The sequence below is a fragment of the Biomphalaria glabrata genome, chromosome 15 (assembly GCF_947242115.1).
Source record: "Biomphalaria glabrata chromosome 15, xgBioGlab47.1, whole genome shotgun sequence".
NCBI classification, from domain to species: domain Eukaryota; kingdom Metazoa; phylum Mollusca; class Gastropoda; family Planorbidae; genus Biomphalaria; species Biomphalaria glabrata.
In genome coordinates, this window is record NC_074725.1 from 4,801,418 (window position 1) to 4,820,060 (window position 18,643).

General features: G+C 32.5%; 1 protein-coding gene across 3 annotated transcripts; it reads left to right on the top strand.

Annotated features, from left to right (window-relative positions):
* The first annotated feature begins 2,364 nt into the window (after nt 1-2,364).
* On the top strand, nt 2,365-17,170 carry LOC106066688 (metallo-beta-lactamase domain-containing protein 1-like). 3 transcript variants are annotated; one of them, XM_013225762.2, is made up of 8 exons: nt 2,365-2,493; nt 6,229-6,345; nt 6,954-7,055; nt 11,013-11,176; nt 12,296-12,410; nt 13,043-13,188; nt 13,908-13,998; nt 16,439-17,170. In XM_013225762.2, exons 2-8 carry the CDS (start codon nt 6,294-6,296, stop codon nt 16,462-16,464), a joined length of 696 nt encoding a protein of 231 aa, XP_013081216.2. In that variant the 5' UTR covers nt 2,365-2,493; nt 6,229-6,293; the 3' UTR covers nt 16,465-17,170. The 3 variants fall into 3 exon arrangements, with proteins under 3 accessions (XP_013081216.2, XP_013081217.2, XP_013081218.2); XM_013225763.2 differs by lacking the exon at nt 11,013-11,176 and adding an exon at nt 8,918-9,081 and having other exon boundaries at nt 2,395-2,493; XM_013225764.2 differs by lacking the exon at nt 2,365-2,493 and adding an exon at nt 2,531-2,553.
* The last annotated feature ends 1,473 nt before the right edge of the window (nt 17,171-18,643 follow it).

An 18,643-nucleotide genomic window follows, 5' to 3' on the forward strand; every position in this document is an offset into this window, starting at 1 on the left:
ACGCCGGTAGTCATTCAGATTTTCTTTTAGCCGTCAACGTACTGTCCTCGGTAGTGGATTTTCTTATCTTATCTTACATAATACAGACGTTACTTTAAAAAAAAAAGATGTTTAAGTCCTACGCGTCATGCATTTATTCATATTAACCAATGACTTAAATTCTGCCAAGTCACTGGTTTTCCTGGCTATCTCAGGCAACTCATTCCATGCTCTAATAGCCCTAGAGAAGAGGAGCACTTTTACAAATTTGTCCTAGCATATGGGACGAGAAATGTGTCCTTATCTTTGTGTCTTTCAGAGTATTTTATTAAATTTTGTTTTTGTATTTAAAGATTATGGTTCAGTGTTTTATGTATAATTGCTACTTTACTTTTGAGTCGTCTGTCCTGAAGGCTTTCTAAATTTATTGATTTTAGCCTACTAAAGGAGTTACTGTAGTCAAATGTGAATATTCACTTGTTAGGAATCTCACTGCTTTATTTTGTGTCTGTTCCAGTTAATGTTTTTTTGAGTTGAGGGGTCCCAAACAGAGGATGCATATTCTATTATTGGCCTAACCAGGGTTAAATAACATTTTAGTTTTATGTTCTTATTTGATTTGTAGAAATTTCTTTTAATAAACCCTAATGCTTTGTTTGATTTTTTTTTATAGTTTCATCAATATGGGGATTCCATGACAGTTTTTCATTTATTATAATACCTAGGTATTTTGCGTTTTTAGTCTATGTTACTGGTTTACCATGAATAAGATAAGTGGAAATAATTTGTTATAGTTTTTTGTTACTCTTAATAAATGACATTTTTCTGGGTGGAAAGACATGCTCCAATTTGATTCCCATTTCTGTAATTCATCTAATTCTTTTTTTGTAAAATATCTGTGTCTTGTGTTGTTTTTATTGTTCTATATTATGCAATTGTCTGCTAATAATCTGACTTTTGTTCCTGAACTAATGCAATGTGGTAAATAGTTAATGTAAATTAAAAATAGTAGTGGACCTAAGATGTTCCCTGAGGTACGCCTGAGTTTTTACTGTTATTGGTGTTGATTTAGAGCCATTTATTATTACAGTTTGTTCTCTCCCTATCAGAAAATCTTTAATCCACTGATGCAATGGACCATCAATGCCAAAATATTTTAATTTGTTAAGCAAACTATGGTGGTGAACTTTGTCAAAAGCTTTGGAAAAATCTAGTAAGATATAGCATATGTTTGCTCACTGTTATCTAAACCTTTTGAAAAATCATCAATTAGACCTATTAGTGTTTCACTTGATCTATATTTCCTAAAGCCATGTTGGTATGGAGTAAGGACATTATGTTTGTCTAAGTGGTTTATGATGTTGCTACATATTATGTGTTCTAGGATTTTACACGTGATGCTGGATCATGCTAGTAGCCTAAGTGATACTGGTCTGTATTCTTTTTCTTTTGGTCTCAAATGTGTATCGCGCGGACTTTGTAGTTAAGTGAGCTCCAGCTGACTCGTTCTGAAGCCTTGTGCAGCCAGGTGCTGTTTTCTATGTCCGTTAAAGCAATTTGGTACTTTTAAGCTGTTCTAATTAATGCGTTTTAATTTCAGCTCACCAAAAAAAAAAAAGACCACTTTTTGGCATACATACGTTGCCCATACGGAATACGTGCCCTGCCAAGCCTATATTCTGTCAACACTGGCGTTCGCTGTTGGTGTGTGTGTATACGTATAGATACGTACTAAAAGGCTTCATCTATATTATAACCTAACTTTCTATTTAAAGTGTGATTTCTACAATACCTCGTATCTTCCTGGAACCTAGACATGGATCTCGAAAAAAAAGGGCTCTAACGATTTTCTTAGAAATGTAACAGTTAATGTATACAAGAATTTCTAGCTCTTTGGCCACAATGGAAATTTACTCTAGTTTGACCGTTATATAGGCCTCATTTTTCAAAGTAAAAATGGAAAAGAAATAAATTTAAATATTTTTTACATAAACGTCTTAAATTTGCACGTATTTCCGTATGTATGTAATATTATTGATTCGAACTTTCTTCAAAAGAGCGCGTTTTGCTACTGATTCACCTCTCGCAAAAACAGTAATTAAGTCTACTTATATAGACCTGCAATCAATTAAATATGCCCTATACATACATACATATATATTTTTTTCTCTCCTCTGGTTTGTCGATAGATCTAGCTAGAATTAATTGTAATGTAAATAATAATTTTTCAATAAAAAATATTTTTAACTAGATTTAAATATGTATAGATCATGTGGATTGAACATCTATCGTCAATAATTATTAGATCTAATTATTACCGGTAGGCTCAGATTTAATATTAATCTAATTCAATTTTTTTTTTTTTTTTTAGATTCGACCCACCAAGGGAAATAACTATAAAAGTAAGTTCTCGTATTTGCTAGGTCAAGAAAGAAATTCCAGAAATTTTCTTTCAACTTCATATAAAAACTGAGAAATAGACTGTAAACAAAAGACTATGAGATAGCCTAACTGGTAAATCTTGTTATTGCTGAAATTGTAATGTGATCGATTGATTTGATTATTGTGTCAACTGTGAGGATAGATTTACTTTACTTTACAAGTTAGATTCTTAAATAATCTAGATCTTGAACTATCATCTTCATCGTAGTAAATAAGTAAAGTTAAACCGTGCGTGTGTCGTAACTCCTCACTGGCCGCTGGCGTAAAAACGCTTTGCCCGTAGCCGAACTCGCAGGACAGTAGGCTACATCATGTAGTTGATGTAGTGAGTAGATCTATAGTATTACTCCTAGATCTAGTATAGAGTCTAGATCTAGATCTAAAATGTCTAAAGTCTAATACTAATAGAAATAGAAAGGCGAAAGGGAGAGACTGAGTAGCCCCAGTCTCAGTAAGTCAGTATCATAGATGATAATAGATCTATATTAAGAATATTTTTATTATAATATACTTTATAATATATAATATGTGATTATATCAAATATAAAGTAGACTAGATACAGAGAATTCTAGAATAGATCTAGACTCTAGTTAGTATTAGTAGTTATTAGCCTTAGAGTAGGTGAGTGTAGAAAGTGTAGTACATACTTACATAGATGACATAGGACATAGTTAACATAAATTATAACAATGCTTGTATACTTGTAAGTCAGTAATTAGGTATATTATATAGTTATAGCATAAAACTAATTATGTTTATAGGGATTTATATAATATAATTTTTTATACAGATAAAGAAAGAAAAGTATAACCAAAAGTAATAAATATATGTTATATCTATGCTTTTGGCCTAGAGATCTAATTTTGAAGTCTTGATATTGTAATAACTGTGGTGGTGACTCGGATATAAGGGGAATTGTGTGTGTGTAATCAGCTGACACAGATAACATTGGTGAGTGCTTGGCAAACAGTCAACTCTGGCGAGTGGTGATGCTGCAACGCTTCAGGAAAGATTTGTGTTGTGAACAGTACTCAGGCCAGTCACATTGGATATGGTCTTGTGGTCATCCAGAAAAGACAAGTGAAGTTCAATCGGTTTTGAGAAGGCCTTCAGGGACGCTATATAAAGAGTGAAGGTGAAATAATCAAGATGGATTGGATTCAAAATGAGGACACTTCCTGAGTACTAGACAAAGTCATGATTAAAGGTCAAGTCCGGTACAGTGAGTCCAGTGTGAAGGTGGTACAGATTAGTTGAATCCAGTGTGAGTCTGGGATGAGGTGGAGAGGCCAGTAGAGTTTGGTACAGCAGTATGGTTATCTACTGAGAAGAAAGAAAAATCTTACTCTGGAATAAATGTAACCTAACACAACTACACCAAGCTGCATTAAACTTTCAACAAACATTCTTATTAGAAAAAGACATTAACCAACCAGTCGATGACCTCTGGAATTTCATTAAAAACCATCTTAAAAGCATTATAGAAAATCAAATACCAACTAAATACACATCAAACAAAATAAATAAATGCTGGTTTAATAATAGACTAAAGAAGCTTTGTAAACAGAAGGAAAACCTATATAGAAAATTTAAAGAAACTAATGCAGAAAGAGTTTACAAAAAGTATATGAAAATTAAACACTTAACCCAAAAAGTAAGCAGACAGCTGCAGAGTGAATACATAAACAATGTAATATCTAAAGACAACAACAAAAACCTATGGTCATACATTAAGTCTAAAAAAATGGAAACAACAGGCGTAGCGCCATTAAAAGATGAACATAACATAATACATAATGATAATGAAACTAAAGCAAACATTCTAAACAAATACTTTGCATCAGCATTCTCAGCCCCAGGAGACAAAGACATATTACTGAATTTGAACCAAGTAGACAACATAGAAGATATAGTAGTACAAGAAAATGGAATTCAAAAACTATTAGCCAACACCAAACCAAATAAAGCTTCTGGACCTGATGGTATTCCAGCTAGATTACTCAAAGAACTAAGTAATGAGCTAGCCCCAGTGTTCAAAATACTCTTTCAGGCTTCACTTAACCAGGGCAGAGTACCAAAGGACTGGAAAGAAGCTAATGTCACCCCCCTATTTAAAAAAGGAGAAAAATCTGACCCAGGAAACTACAGACCAGTATCACTTACCAGCATCACATGTAAAATCCTAGAACACATAATATGTAGCAACATCATAAACCACTTAGACAAACATAATGTCCTCACACCATACCAACATGGCTTTAGGAAATATAGATCATGTGAAACACAACTAATAGGACTAATTGATGATTTTTCAAAAGGTTTAGATAATAGTGAACAAATAGATGCTATCTTACTAGATTTTTCTAAGGCTTTTGACAAAGTTCACCACCATAGTTTGCTTAAAAAATTAAAATATTTCGGCATTAATGGTCCACTGCATCAGTGGATTAAAGACTTTATGATAGGGAGAGGACAAACTGTAATAATAAATGGCTCTAAATCAACACCGATAACAGTAAACTCAGGTGTACCTCAAGGAACAGTCTTGGGTCCACTACTATTTTTAATTTACATAAATGATTTACCAAATTGCATTACTTCAGGAACAAAAGTCAGATTATTTGCAGACGATTGCATAATATATAGAACAATAAAAACAACACAAGACACAGATATTTTACAAAGAGAATTAGATGAATTACAGAAATGGGAATCAAATTGGAGCATGTCTTTCCACCCAGAAAAATGTCAGTTGTTAAGAGTAACAAAAAAACTAAAACAAATTAATTCCACTTATCTTATTCATGGCAAACCAGTAACACAGACTAAAAACGCAAAATACCTAGGTGTTATAATAAATGAAAAACTGTCATGGAATCCACATATTGATGAAACTACAAAAAAATCAAACAAAGCATTAGGATTTATTAAAAGAAATTTCTATAAATCAAATAAGAACATAAAACTAAAATGTTATTTAACCTTGGTTAGGCCAATAATAGAATATGCATCCTCTGTTTGGGACCCCTCAACTCAAGAAAACATTAAGAAACTAGAACAGACACAAAATAGAGCAGTGCGATTCATAACAAACGAATATTCACATTTGACTAGAGTAACACCTTTAGTAAAATCACTAAATTTAGAAAGCCTTCAGGACAGAAGGCTCAAAAGTAAAGTAGCAATAATACATAAAACACTGAACCATAATCTTCAAATACAAAAACAAAATTTAATAAAATACTCTGAAAGACACAAAGATAAAGGCACATTCCTCATCCCATATGCTAGGACAAATTTGTACAAATACTCCTTCTTCCCTAGTGCTATCAGAGCATGGAATGGGTTGCCTGAGCTAGCCAGGAAAACCAGTGACTTGGCAGAATTTAAGTCATTGGTTAATATGCATGACTAAATGCATGACGCGTAGGACGTAATCATCTTCTTTTTTGAAGTAACGTCTGTATTATATAAGATAAGATAAGATTTGTACAGTATTCAATGTTTCATGTTATCAATTGTGCAGTATTAACTGTGATTTGTTAGTCATTAGTTCCATTGTTTGGAGTCCTGAGTTATAAAGTTCTTTGAGTTGGTAGTGTTGCATGGTGCAGAGAGCCTGGATATAGACAAACGTTACAATATTTAAATCTAGTCTACAGTGCTTATTGAATTTTATATAGTAATCATTAACAAATACTTATATATATTGGCTCAGTCTTAGTCTGTAAGTGACTGGTCTAAAAAAAATTTTTTGTTATAAAATGACTGTTATTTATTAATATTTTTTTTTTCTCTATTTACAGATATATGAACCTGTTTGTCTTTAAAATCTTTCTATAAAAAGAAATTGTGCCAAATACTGTAAAAAATGTATGACATTATTATCTTAAAAGAAGGTTACACCCAACTGGAGTCACAAGGTAAAGACTTTTGTTTTTCTTTATGTTTTGTTGAAATCTTTTTTTTATAATTCAAAAATACTTTAGGACTTATCTTGTTATCATATATATATATATATAATACAGACGTTTCTTCAAAAAAGAAGATGATTACGTCCTACTCAATGGTGTTAATTGTCAATAACTTTGAACACATTGATATTTTTCTTCTATGTTTAAATATTACTGAGACCTGAGTACCGAGACCCTGGACTTTAAAGGCTCTGTTGTTGTTTTTTATAATCTTTATTGCGTTTGCCAATAGATGATAAAACTTTTAATCGAGAAACCATGGCTTCTCAGCTCAATTAAGTTGGCAGTTATCTATCCTTACATATTCTGACATACTATTGGGACCTCACTTAGCACTCTCTCTCTCTCCTAGTGGATCTAGGTCTAACTACTAGATCTATATATATGATATAGATTAAATACTCGCAATGATTTTTTCTGGGTTTGATATTATTCCCCTCTTCTTTTTTTTCCTCCTTCCCAGAGCAAATATTCCTTTAATTTATAAAATTTTAGACCAATTTATTCTCTTAGTTTAATATTATGAAATTGGCTGTATAAATATATTTTTTTTGAAGGAACTATAAGATCATGTGGCAGCATCACGCTACTGAAAGGTCCCCGCTACAACATAATTGTTGACACTGGCAACCCCTGGGATAGGGACTTACTGCTTCAAGGTAAAATTTAATTTACTTTCATTTTTTTTTAATTTTTTAGGATATATTTCCACTAGATGATCTGCACTTCTCTGTGCATAAATAAACTTCTTTGGTCACCCACTGAATACATCTAAGATTGCATAAACCCAGTATTTTCCATCCTAATAGCTTCTTATTGCTAATTGTCAAAAAATCTGTCTTTCATCCAGGATAATCTTTTCTTATAAAATACTGATACTTTGACTATGGCTTTTTTAAAGATTTTTACATATGTTTCATCATCATCATCATCATTCCTTTGGGTTCCTCATGGAACATAGGGCCTCAGCACAAACACGCCACTCTCCACGGTTTCTTGCTAGTTTTTTTATGGCTTCCCAGCTCTTTCTGTTCCTCTCGGCTTCCTCTAGTATACTGCGTCGCCATGTTCTTTTTGGTCTTCCTCTAAGTCTTGTTCCCTGGGGGTTCCACTCTAAGGCTTGCCTAGCTCTGTTGCTGGTATCTTTTCTAAGGGTGTGACCAATCCATCTCCACTTCCTCTCTAAGATCTGCACCTCATTTTTCTCCCCTCTCATCTCCCTCAGTTTGGTGTTTTCTACTTTGTCGTACCAGTGTACTTTTAGGATTTTTACAGATGTTTAGTTTTTCATTTTAGCTAATTTAGGCAGATATTTTATGTCTATTTCTCAGAAAGAAAGGCACTTAAATGTATTAGAACATAATTGGTAAAAAGGTAATCAAGCTTTCATCTTTCACTAGTTCCTGTTTTAGACCTTACAATCTTTAGGGCCGATGATGTTAAGGTCATCTGATTAAGTGGCCAGCACAATGACTAACTGCCTTTACTTTCCCCAACTAAAGTTAGATACCCATTAAAGTTGGGTGGACTCAGGGGCCCCCTGAAAATCCTGAAATTCAAAATCCCAGTCTTCACAGAGATTCAACCCCAGGTTCAGAAGCGGAGCACTTAACTGCTCAGCTGTCGCATCCCCTAATCTCTCTCTAGTACTCACTATTTTATTTCTGTGTTGTTCTTCAATCTATTTTTTTCTGTGTTTCAAAATTTAGCATTGAATAATTAGTATAATAAGAGTTCTGTAAATATATGCTTAAGACTCCATAGACATATTCTAAAGTGATTTATGACGCTTAACTCTCTAATGCAGTTTTTCTTTTCACCTAAAAATTGTGCCACTGTTATTGCAACACTTTCTGTTAAGTTTTGTTGATTATCATTGGCTTGATTCACATTGACCAAATCATATTAGTTCCTTTGCCAAGCAATATGTAATAATTACCTATGAATTTGTAGAAGTGTCCATTTTATTTTTTACATTGAATAGAGTAATCTATTTTTAAAAATGCATCTGTGTCTTGTCGTTATGACACCATAACCAGATTCTGATTTTCATAGAACTTTAGTAGATTTGCTTTCACCAAAGTTAATGTATTTTAGAAAAACACTGCTCTAAGACTGCTTTATTGATCCTTAAGGAAATTTGTTGTGATTACAAGGACTCTTTTCTCGTATAAAAATAACACAACAGAAACATTCACATAAATAGAACTGACACAACATGAAAGAGTTCATTGTGCGACTACACACAGACATCTTGATCCTTTTCATGTTTCCTGATCAAGTCATCTCAATATTTTCTTATCAGAATTTACTTTCATAAAAATAAATTATGATATCCAACTTGTAGTTTTTGAAAATATTGATTATTGATTCACAACATTTAGACATTATTTTTTTTTATAATTTCCTTAATGCTGGTACTTGCTTAATGTGTTTAGTTTGTTTTATAAATATATATATCAAGAACAACAAATGCACATTATAATGAAGCTATACAATGCACATCTTTATGTGTAACCAGCTCTTCAAAGGGAAGGCTTGACTCCAGAACAGATCAACTATGTTATATGCACGAGTGGGAAGATGGCTCAGACTGGGAATCTGAACCTCTTCACTACAGCACTCCATCTTGTGTCTGGGGATGTATGCAAGGATGAGGTTTACCATCTTCATGGATTCCGTGAGGTAGAATGAGGAGCCCAGTGCAGTCTCACTGACTCTATTTACCCCCAAATTAATAAATCAAATCAAAAAGTTTTAACAGTGTTTTGCTTCTTCTTGTGGTGTTGATTGCCAGCATTATCTGATACTTTTCTTTATCTTCTGTTGTGAATCAAATGTATGTACTAATCAGTGTAAGGTAGTTTTAGTGTAAAACATTAACAATTATTGTGCTCCAATTAGTAAATGAAGGTGTACTTTTAACTACCCTTTTTTTTAAGGTATTGGTAACTATGATTAGTTTCATAGGTGTTCCACAAACTTAATTATTCATTATTTAAAGGAAAATATATTGTCATATAGATGTCTAGAATACTACATAAAACTGTATAAAAATTGCTTATATTTTAAATAAATTCTTACAATTCTTTCTAACATTGAATACCTATATATATACAACACTAACTCTTAACATTCTAAAATGTTAATGTCTTAGCTCTAATTGTTTTCAATTTCTCAGCTAAGGTCTACTTTGCTTTGTTTATGTTTGAATCATCGTGAGATACTGGAAGTTCTACTAACATTGGTCACGCATTTTTGAAACTCATTATAAGGAAACTCACATTTAATAGTTGTTGGTTTTTTTTTTTACCTGATTTTCAAGGTATAGTGAGCTATACAGTAAATATGATGAATCGATGACTCTGTAATGAACTATTATGTAGGAGTAGGCCTTCTTAACACAAAACATGTATTATACTTACTTTGAGGATTCCGGCTAAAATGTTCTTGAGTGTTATCACCGATGAAAACTATAAATGCCCCAAATTTTTTAGAAATCATGTTTCATTTAATGATTATTTAGAAAAATACCCATAATATTGGTTCACAACTACCAACCTATTTCTTCTTGGGACTGTGGGTCACAATAGAATTCTTGCTTTGCCATAAGGAGTAGGTCATTCCTTCAGAAATGAACGTTTTTATCCCCTAGCTAAGTGTTTCTCAAACATTTGCTGGTTGCAAACAATAAGAATTTTGTTTGTGTTCCTTTAGCTAGCTGGAGACTTTTTTGAAGTGCTGTAGGCTTTTAGAATGTAATGAAAAAGAAAAGACACTTACAGAACTATAATTAGAACACAATTTTCTGGCTTTATTTAACTATTTACAAAATGTTTAGAACCCAAAGTTAGGTATTATTGACTGGCTAGTTTTTTTTCCTCCTCCTTTCCACATTTTATCAGAATGTCTCACCACACTTCAGAGGACCTCACACCTTTGAGCTTTGGACCTTAGTGGTGACATTCTAAAGCACATACCGAAATAACCAGGCAGCCATCTTTTCTGTTTAACTAGTTGCTTGCATCCGTCTCTGCACTCAAAATTGACAGTCGTAGTCAGTTCTGTCCACTCCTTGCTTTTGATAGCCTCCCCACCTTTATACTTCCCCCTGATGATTGGCGAATGATGTTGTAACATGACCATACATTGTTTATGGCTTTATCTGTGGTCAATAGGGCACCATGAGAAGGAATCAACTTCAAAACTCTGTCACATTACAAATAATGTCTTTTTTTTTTTTTGCTAAAACACATGTTTAGAGATGTAAACTGACACAATTTATTCAACTGTCTTCATATTGTTTCTACTTTTAAAGATTTAAATTCTGTATTGAATTTGAGGCCATGTACTTTTTCCTTTAAGGCCCAGGGCTTTTCTCTTTGAGGCCAAGTACTCTTTACTTTAAGGTCAAGTACTCTTCTCTTTGAGGCCAAGCCATTCATGAGGCAGTTCCCGTACATCTGTGGTCATCATTTTAGAGTGACTAGTCATTTGGCCTGCATTTTGACAACCTAAAATAACTTTCTCCAACAAAATTCACATACGCAAGATCTGACTTACATAAATAAGAGTTAAGATCTTTTTACTATTTAGCATCTGTGTATGCTCTGCAGGTTTGAATGACCAGGGTTTGAAACCTGAAGACATCCACTATGTTGTTTGTTCACACGGACATTCAGATCACGTGGGGAACCTCAACCTCTTCCCTGCAGCTGTGCACTGTGTGGGCTTTGATATTTGTCGACATGATCAGTACTTACTGCATGAGTTTAAGGAGGTATCTGCAGACTAATATTTTTTTTGTTTTTAGTGTTTTGTGCTGACACAGTTTAATTTCTTTATATTGTTCCCCTACGATTGCAGTGGTTATAGATATAGACTTTTGTAGACATAATAATGCCATATGCTAAGTTTCCCTTTGCTATCTAAATATCTATATAGCTGGTGAAGTAAAAGTTCATCATCTGTCTCTGGGCAATTGGAAGAGCTCTTTGTCAAACTCAGAGATTATACTAATCTTCTTTTAAATGTAACTTTTCTAGGTGAAGATTGGACAGCCATCTCGGCGTAGACGGATAATGTGATTGTTCTACAAAATTATTCTTGAACACTCCAACATTCATAAATGTTCTCATATCTTGAAGCTATTCTCAAACAGAATCGAACCATCCAACTCACCGCATTCCATAAATGATTTAAAGTTCTCTTCCGCTTTAACATGGCATTATGATGTAGACTGATTTAGACAGATTTTTGTTTTTGACTAGCTGAAGATGAAGTTATGTTTGTTGACTGGCTTTCCTAAACTGCATTTTGAACTAAAATGTTCATATCAACCTAACACACTCCATGTTTCGGTATTGGTATTGATATGTTTTCTATCATTCACTTTCATTTACATCCTTGAGTTATTTTTGTGTAAAACAAAACAAAAAAAAAGCTTCACAATAACACTGTTTAAATATAGCGTAGTAGTTTTTTCCTATTTCTTTCCTCTATCAGTAAATAAAGCTATGGCTAAGAATCGACTTGTTTTATCAACTACTTTTCATTTTTCATTAATAACTACAAACAATCTTAAATTTCTTCAAAAATCTTAGAGTGCCGAACTACCTAGAATGTCATGATTACCATTTCCTTTAAGTTTGGGGGCGATACAGAGAATGTATCCTTTCAGTGTGCTAATTTCTCAAAACATGAAAAAAATTAGAACAAATTCATTTCTTAATAAATAAAATAACATGGGTTTTGTTTGAACGAAAACGTCATTTCAATCTTGAAATAACTTGAGAAATACTGAATGAAGCAATCATCATCAAATATCTTTCTGAATCCTATGTCACTGCACATTTTGGCCAAACTTTTCTTTATTCATTCTTATTTGTTTTTCTTGCAGGGCATACCTTATGAAATCGATGAGGATGTAGAAATCTGGCCAACACCTGGTCATACAGGGAGTGATGTGTCTGTGTTGGTAAAGAAGACAAATCTTGGAACAGTCGCAGTCGTTGGTTAGTTTTTTTGTTGTTGTTGTTGTTAGCTGTTGTAAGAAAAAAACAACCTTTTGCTTGATACAGAAAATCAGGTTGAAGGATTGTACTATCCAGTTCTAAGTAAAGCTATTTTATTTTAAAGGTAAGGCTAAAGTTCCCCTTTCCAACATTGCCATTTATAGCAAGATGATGTAAAGATCATCTGTTTCTGTGGCCCATGTTTAACGAGGGTGTCATGTGGCCAGCACAAGGACCAACAGCCTTTAATTTCCTTCAGGTTGAAGTATTGTATTTTAAAATTAAGTAAAGCTATTTTATTTTTAAAATTAAAGTAAAAGTTCCATTTCCAACCTTGCAATCTATATGGCAGATAATTTATAGGTCATGTTTCTGTGGCCCATGGTTAACGAGGATGTCATGTGGCCAGCACAAGGACCAACTTTTGTCTGGGATGCATTAGAGCTTGGCGGACTCAAAGGTGCCCAAAGATCCTGAAATAAAAAAACCCAGACTTTACCAGGACTCGAAGCCAGGACCCCTTTGGTTTGGAAGCCAAGCGCTTTACCGCTCAACCACAGTGCCTCCTTTTTTATTTTCAAACTGATGTGTTATGTTTTCTACCATTTTGTATGTGTTTGTGTTACACACAGGTGACTTGTTTGAGTGTGAGGCTGACCTTGACTGCCCCTCCCTTTGGCAAGAAAACAGTGAGCGGCCACATCTCCAGGAACAGAGCAGGATCACCATATTGGGGGTGGCTGACTTTATCATACCAGGACATGGACCTATGTTTCAGGTGCGTTTTATGTTGTTTTGACTTTCCTTTGGCACAGGTCTGCAAACCTTTTTGTTTTATGTTTACAGTCTTGTCAATTTCTTCTTAAATGATGTGCATTCTTGAAAAGTTTATATTTATATATAAATAAATATATAAATAGATAAGTTTATATTTGATTTTAGTAGTATTTAAGTTTTACTTTAAAAAAATGTTTAAACTTTAAAAAAAAAAAGCTACTAGAGAAAAAAAAAAAACTGTTTGATAGAAAAGAATTTAATGAAAGAAAAATGAAATGGCTATTTTACTCATTGATTAATTTTTTTATATGGTTGTGAATTCATAGCATTTGTGGTTGATATATAGCAAACCTTTTGTTTTTTTCTTTTTAAAAATATTTTTTTAGGCTGATAAATGTATGTAAAGACAACACAACACATTACAGCATATTACAGTTTGACCACCACCACAATTAATTGGTTTTTAATCCAAAAGGGAATATTTGTGACTTATAGAAAATGAGCCCATGGTCAAATGTTCAAACTGAAATGTGCTTGTAAATAATAACAATATGTGATTAATACATAATATTAAAACAATTTAGGCACCAATATCCAACATTTAGTCTAATTTGAGCTGATCAGATTTAAAGACTTTAAATTAAGAGAGAAACTAAACCAGTGCAAATTTTTTGTTTTTAATTCTGACCCAATCTATTGTAGTTTTGTTCCTTCTTTCAGGTCCCAGAAGAATATAAAAGTCAGATGAGGGTGGTCATGCTTATGGAGGAGCACTTCAGCTCTCCTCAGATGACATCATCCACTTCAGAATGTATTATCATTGAAACTGATTAATTGTTTTGTTTATTCAAAGTTTTGGATTCTTGTTGGGTTTTTTTTTTTTTTTTGGACAAGTTCTAGATTTGGTGTTGTTTTCTACTAATGTTAACAGTATCAAACAAAGCTGCATGACTAGTACATGGCTAGTGACACTGCGAACCAAACAATAAATGACGTCTTCTTGGATCTTCGCTATCCCTTTCATTTTTTGTGTGTGTGTGTCTTAGTCCAGTATTTTTTGGTGGTTACGTTTATTTTCAGTTTACTAACACGAAAGAGCTGCTTATTATGATGGTCTGCCTGTGTCCATAGCTCATTGTGTAACATTCAGAATTTAGATGTCTGTTCTTGTTTAATAGTTATGCATACAACATGAACCTATAACATGATCATTAAGGTGGCTTTTAAAAATCATGCCATTTGAATTTTAGTGATGTTTGTATATCATAGTTTGATAAACCATTAAATCATTTAATTAATTGTGGTTTAATTTGAGGCCATGATTTTAATTTAAGAAAGGTGATATGTCATTTAGTATTAAGTACTTTTTTTTAATTTTTTTTATTCTGTTCAAATCATTGTGAATAATAGAATAGGATATGTATGCCTTTAAATATATGTTTAAACATAGGCTTACAAAATAGAGTTAAAAGCTTACTAAGACAAGTTTTTTTTAACCACTAAGACCTCACAAGTTTGATTCATGTCTTTCTAATTTAAAGTTAGTATGGCGTCATCAGTTTTTGTACAGTAATGTGAAATTTTGTTTCAAATCTTTTTATGCATTTAAATTGTCATAAAAATTTACTTTGTATTCTATAAGTGCAGTCGTATATCAGGCCTTGCACTTTGTTTCTGTACATAATGCTAGCATGTAACTGTTTACATTGCTCGTATTTAGATCAAGATTAGGTCTTTGACCATCTTCCAACCAGTCTTTGATTGCTGGAGGTTTTTTTTAATATATAGCAAAGTCTGTGACACTGGTATATTCCTAGATAGTTCCCCAAGGCTTACTGGTTGAGAATCACTGATCAATCTAAATTGCTGGAAATAGTAGCTTGATTACTTTATATACAAATAATAGATTATTAAGCTTATTCATGTAAACATATTTACTCTTAAAATGTCGTTGGATTTTCAGAATATGGTTGTAAAAGTTGATAAAGATTTGCAGATTTGTTGTTTGTTTTTTTTTCCTTTCTTGTTCTCAACATATTTTTTGCTGAAATCATAATGCTGGCTTTTCTTTTTCCAAATTGAGATGATTTTTTTTTTAAAGTAGAATTAGTCTTAGATTGAAACAAAATGTCTATTGTACAGCTACATATACTTTGATTTACCAGTTAACTAAAAAAAAATTGTGTGTCTCAATGTTGGAGATTTGGCTCCTGTAACATGAAATATTAACTATGAAATATTAACTCTGGTGTGAGGTGATAAGCTGCTAAACTTAAAGCTACTGGTACATATTTTTCATACTTTCTCTGGGTGCTACTGGTACATATTATATCTTTTCATACTTTCTCTGGGTCTGAGAACATTTCCCTTCAGTTCCTGATGTGTGCCTCAGAACATACTTACAAAGTAAGAAAAGGTTTCTTTGATGGCTGTACGTTATCGTGCCATCATTTACTAGACTGGTAAACTGTCATGCTCTGCCTTGTAGGAACTTTGATTGCAGCTTATAATGTGACATGAATATCAACTATTTTTTGTTTAGCATTGAACATTTTTTTGTTTTATTGCAATTATTGTTTATTGTTATCATTTTTTTGTTTGAAGTTTTTCTTTCTTATCATTACATTGTTATATTATATATTTTGTTTTGCATTAAGTGAATTGAAATTATTATTTTAACCTATAAGATTAAAATATAAGACTGTGATGGATAAGTTACCATGATACGAAAATGTATATAAAATTTGTATGACTATAAACTTATATTTAATTTGGTTTCTTTCACACCAGTAAAGAAAGCTATGTTAAGAGTTATTTGCATAAGGCAACTTAAAATTGATAATAGGCAAATAACTTAAGCTAATTACAGTTGGCTGTAGATAAAGATAATATATTTTTTTTTAATCCTTGTAAATTCCAGAGGACTAAACATCATCAGCTCTGATTGTAAGTGCCTGCTTTGCTTTTAAATATGCCCCGATTTACCTTCCAGAAGATATTGTATGCATTTCAAATTTTATTTGTTGAAATTTTGGTTTCCTAAAGTCTTTTTCCAGTCCGGTGAATTTACTTTATTGTAGTCACATTTACAAGTATATACATATAGATATGTATTTATAGATATAGTCTATTATAGAGTACTAGTCTAAAGGATCATGTAGGCTGAATAAGTTTCATTTGCTATTTTGTTGCCTTTATAATATTTATGTCTGTGTTGTATGTATATTGACACTTGTTTCCCCAACACACAGGCAAAGATGTTTCCTCCCCGCAGTAAAGAATGAACCACATGCCCAAACCGGGAGTGTCTCAGAAAGTCGTGTCGCACATTGTGATGGTGGAATAACTGGTTAAAGCCACTGCTACAGTTGGTCAGTAACAGCAATTGTAATACTATCTGTGTATTTTTTATTTTTTTTGTAGTGAAAACCTTACATTTATTTCATTGGAAAAGGTGGGGGGAAAAATTATCAGCCCAGCCCAGCTATCATTTTTATCAGACATCATTTTAATATAGCTATTTTGTTTGACTTTAATGGTACATTATCACATTTGATAAAATGCAGTAAATCAGGCTCTGATAAATTTCAAAATTCATATGGGGGGGAGGGAGGGTTGTGAACATGTTATCATTCCTTTAGAACTACACAAATATTGATTGAAATTTTTTTTTTTGTAAAGCAATTTTTCTTTGTAGAAATTCATTTATTATAATAGTGTAAACATCTGACTGACTGCATTTAGAGACAACTGTAGATTTTAAAAAATGTGTAATTATGTTGTATTGAAAATGTTACAATAAACATTTTGGATTTAATTTTTGTGGTCAAGACAGTAATGTATTCAAAGTGTAAAATGGATAATGATAATTAAAGCATCTTGGCACTTATTTAGTCCTCTGTTGTAGCAACTAACATCCCAAGATTTATTTGTGCTTTGTTCACTCATGACCTTCTCAGCGTGTAGATCATCAAATTAATATTTGTTCAGCTCTAATTGCCTTAAAGTTTTCTTTCAGTTTCATCCACAATACTATCACTTTTTAATCTCATGCAATCTATGGAATTGCTTCTAGAGTGTATACTTATTAAATCAGATTTACTTTGAGTGCTACATAATAGAAGAAGGGCGAATTGCTAAGTATCATTGCTCTTTTTATTTCTTATAAATCTTGTGTAGGAGAGGGGCGTTGGGCAATCTCTAGGACATGTTGTTATCCTGGCCATAATTATTTTAATTATCTCAAATGTAAAAATCAGGATGGTTTGGTTAAAAATTGTCAAAAGAGATTAAAAACTAAACCAATAGGTGTTAATTATCTTCTCTTTTGAAGGAATGTTGGTAATTTATAGGATGATTAAGTCATTAATTTGTTAGAATTGTAAAATATGTTTGTTATGTTTTGTTTTAAGTTATCAACTACATGTAATGTATTCTTAAGTAGCTTGTTTTTTTGTTCCTACAATCATTACACAATGTTCTTGTCTGCATTCTTCATTCAGAGCTTCCATTGGTTGTACATTAGTTAAAACTAAGTCAATCACTTTTTTTGGGTCTGTCTGTCATTGATACGTTAAACTGTAAAACTAAAAATAATTTCATGATATATATTGCAAACTCCCCCCCCCCCCCCAAATAAATCATACTGTAAATCTATATTGTTTGTACAAGTAGACCAATTTACTGCCACATGGCATTGTATCTTATATATTAATCATTTTTGTTTTAAGGATTTTATTTATCATTAGTTGTTTTTTTGGGTTCTTTTATGAATTGTTTAATTGCAAACAATTTGTACAACCAATATAATGGGACTGACTTTAACAGTTGAAATTATTTTGAAAAAAAAAAAACATAGAAGAAAAATCCATTTACTGCCTGATTTAGCGTGGGTCACTGTAAATGAGGTTCGACTTTATTTGAAGTGCCCGGCAATTTTGGGCCTGGGAACCAAACAAATTTCTGAAGTGTCACAGGCCTTAATCCTTTCAAAAATGGTTGCATCAAGTGAAAAATATCCTCTATATTTACCATTATGCAAAACGTATTTCAGGGGGCCTGATAGCTACTTGCCACTGGCTGAATTGTTTGGGTATCAAAGGTTTATGTTAGTCCATGTCAAACAAAATGTTTATGATTGGCCAAAAATAAAAATGCTTGAATACAAACTACATGTCTTTCTATCCTGTCATTATATTTATCCAATTTTAAAACAGAGAAATGTATTGAAAAAACAAACAAACACTGCCCTACAGTTGATATTTACAAGACTGGTCACTTAATATCATTCAAGACTTCCACTGTTTTCATCTTCATTATCCCAAATTTAACAAATATATTTTTTTCCTCATGCAATACTTGCCAGTATTTCTAAAATACAGATTTTTTTTAAACTCATGTCAAGTTGTAACAAAAGAGAGTCAAAAAAAGGAAAAGTCTGAGGACAACTTGTTACC

Excerpts from the sequence above, each read along its gene's own strand:
- LOC106066688 (XM_013225762.2), top strand. The coding sequence starts at position 6,294 with ATGTATGACATTATTATCTTAAAAGAAGGTTACACCCAACTGGAGTCA. Across the intron at positions 6,346-6,953 it reads CACCCAACTGGAGTCACAAG|GAACTATAAGATCATGTGGC; the intron begins GTAAAGACTTTT and ends TTTTTTTTGAAG. Across the intron at positions 11,177-12,295 it reads TACTGCATGAGTTTAAGGAG|GGCATACCTTATGAAATCGA; the intron begins GTATCTGCAGAC and ends TTTTTCTTGCAG.